Source organism: Cornus florida, unplaced genomic scaffold (assembly GCF_030987335.1).
Source record: "Cornus florida cultivar Cherokee Brave unplaced genomic scaffold, ASM3098733v1 CherokeeBrave_3.0.0_Hap2_Chr07, whole genome shotgun sequence".
NCBI lineage: Eukaryota > Viridiplantae > Streptophyta > Magnoliopsida > Cornales > Cornaceae > Cornus > Cornus florida.
In genome coordinates, this window is record NW_026775577.1 from 807215 (window position 1) to 808756 (window position 1542).

General features: G+C 39.9%; 1 protein-coding gene across 1 annotated transcript; it reads right to left on the bottom strand.

Annotated features, from left to right (window-relative positions):
* Nucleotides 1-1178, bottom strand: LOC132267490 (F-box/kelch-repeat protein At3g23880-like). The gene is made up of 2 exons (XM_059768650.1): nucleotides 833-1178; nucleotides 1-245 (listed from the first exon to the last, which is right to left on the bottom strand). Exons 1-2 carry the CDS (start codon nucleotides 1176-1178, stop codon nucleotides 1-3), a joined length of 591 nt encoding a protein of 196 aa, XP_059624633.1.
* Nucleotides 1179-1542: the final 364 nt, after the last annotated feature.

Consider the following 1542-nt stretch of genomic DNA (forward strand, 5'->3'; position numbering starts at 1 on the left):
TTAATGGTACTCCTGAAGCTCATTGTCAGCACTAGGTGAAACAAGGCTCTCAAAGTAAGTTTTTGCGTAGAGACTGGCACAGAAACTATGACTGGAAGGTTGGGGAAAGGAAATGGAAGGATACCTAAATGGACCCTCTTTTAAATCATATATAACCAAAGATCCAAATTTGAACAAAATTTCACCATTCTTAGAAATGCACAGTGGTCCCGAGTACTGCTGCAACACCTTAAGAAACACCGAAACTGTCAAACCGCCATAGGGGGGGGATGTTAACTAATTTAGTCCAAGAATCTTTCACACCATATTCCTTCATGACCCATACATCAGCCTGAATCAAATGGTAGTTACACAGCACACATAGGCACCCTCTCAAAATTCCCAACCTCAAATTGAAATCACCATAACTGTAAAGAAATCATCTATGCAAACACCATCTCCGTACTTTGGTTGCGCCACATCCTTGTATGTCTCCTTCGCTAAATCAAGGGAAACAATCATCCAAGAAATTTTGATTTGGTACCAACTTTCACAGGCCAATGGAGAGCTTTGTTCACAAATTTAGCGTCACCCAAAGGTGGTTATCCACAAGGAAGTCCTGAATGCTTTTCCAAGTATCAGTCCTTAGTGTATACACCTTGACTTTGGCTTCGTAAGAAGCCCCATTACCAACAACACCAGAGACTCCAACCACCTTGTAATCATCAATGGACTCATCATAACCAAACCCATATACACCCCCCACCTATGCCTGAATCTGGCAACCTCTTGGATTTTCTAATAGACGGGTTCCATATAAAAAGATGCTCTTTAATTCTTATACAAAGCAAACCATTACAAGAAGCCATGATTTGAGCCCAATAAATGGAATCCTTCAAATGCAATGGATAATCAGGCTCGGAGGCAGAAAGATATGGCTCGTACAATACAGAGTAAAGAGAACAAGACTCGAAACCAGGGTTTGGGCAAGGTGAGTTGAAAATGACTTTGTAGTGTTTATAGTCGTCGTCTTCATCAGTTCTTGACATGCAACTAAGATGGGTTTTAACGAAATGGGAATCGGAAATCAAAGAGCACCATGATTTGCAAACACACCTGAATTGCAACAGAGACTTGACGGGTAGTCTGGAGAGTATTTGGACGATGATATCATGCGGAAGGTTCCATTCGCTCGCCATCGGATTGTGCTGTTTTGCGTTCTAGGGCACAGACCACTTGGCCATCGGAAATGCTTACTGAAACCGGCGAAAACTCCACAATTCCAACAACTGACTTGATTTCCCAACTCTGAATGAATGCAAGATCAGTTCAGTTCCTCTACAGTGTGGAAAACAGAGGTGGTGGTTTTTGAAGGGTTTGTAATAGGGTTTTTTTGGCTGACTTTTTGAACCTAAAGAAATTGATGGGAGTAATTTATACAAGTGTTTTGCAAAAAGAGGGTTATTTGCTAAATTCATAGTCGAGTTCAAATTTGAGAAAGTTTAAGGGTTTTTTTTTTTATTTAAAAAATATATATATATTATTATTTTTCTAGATCATGTT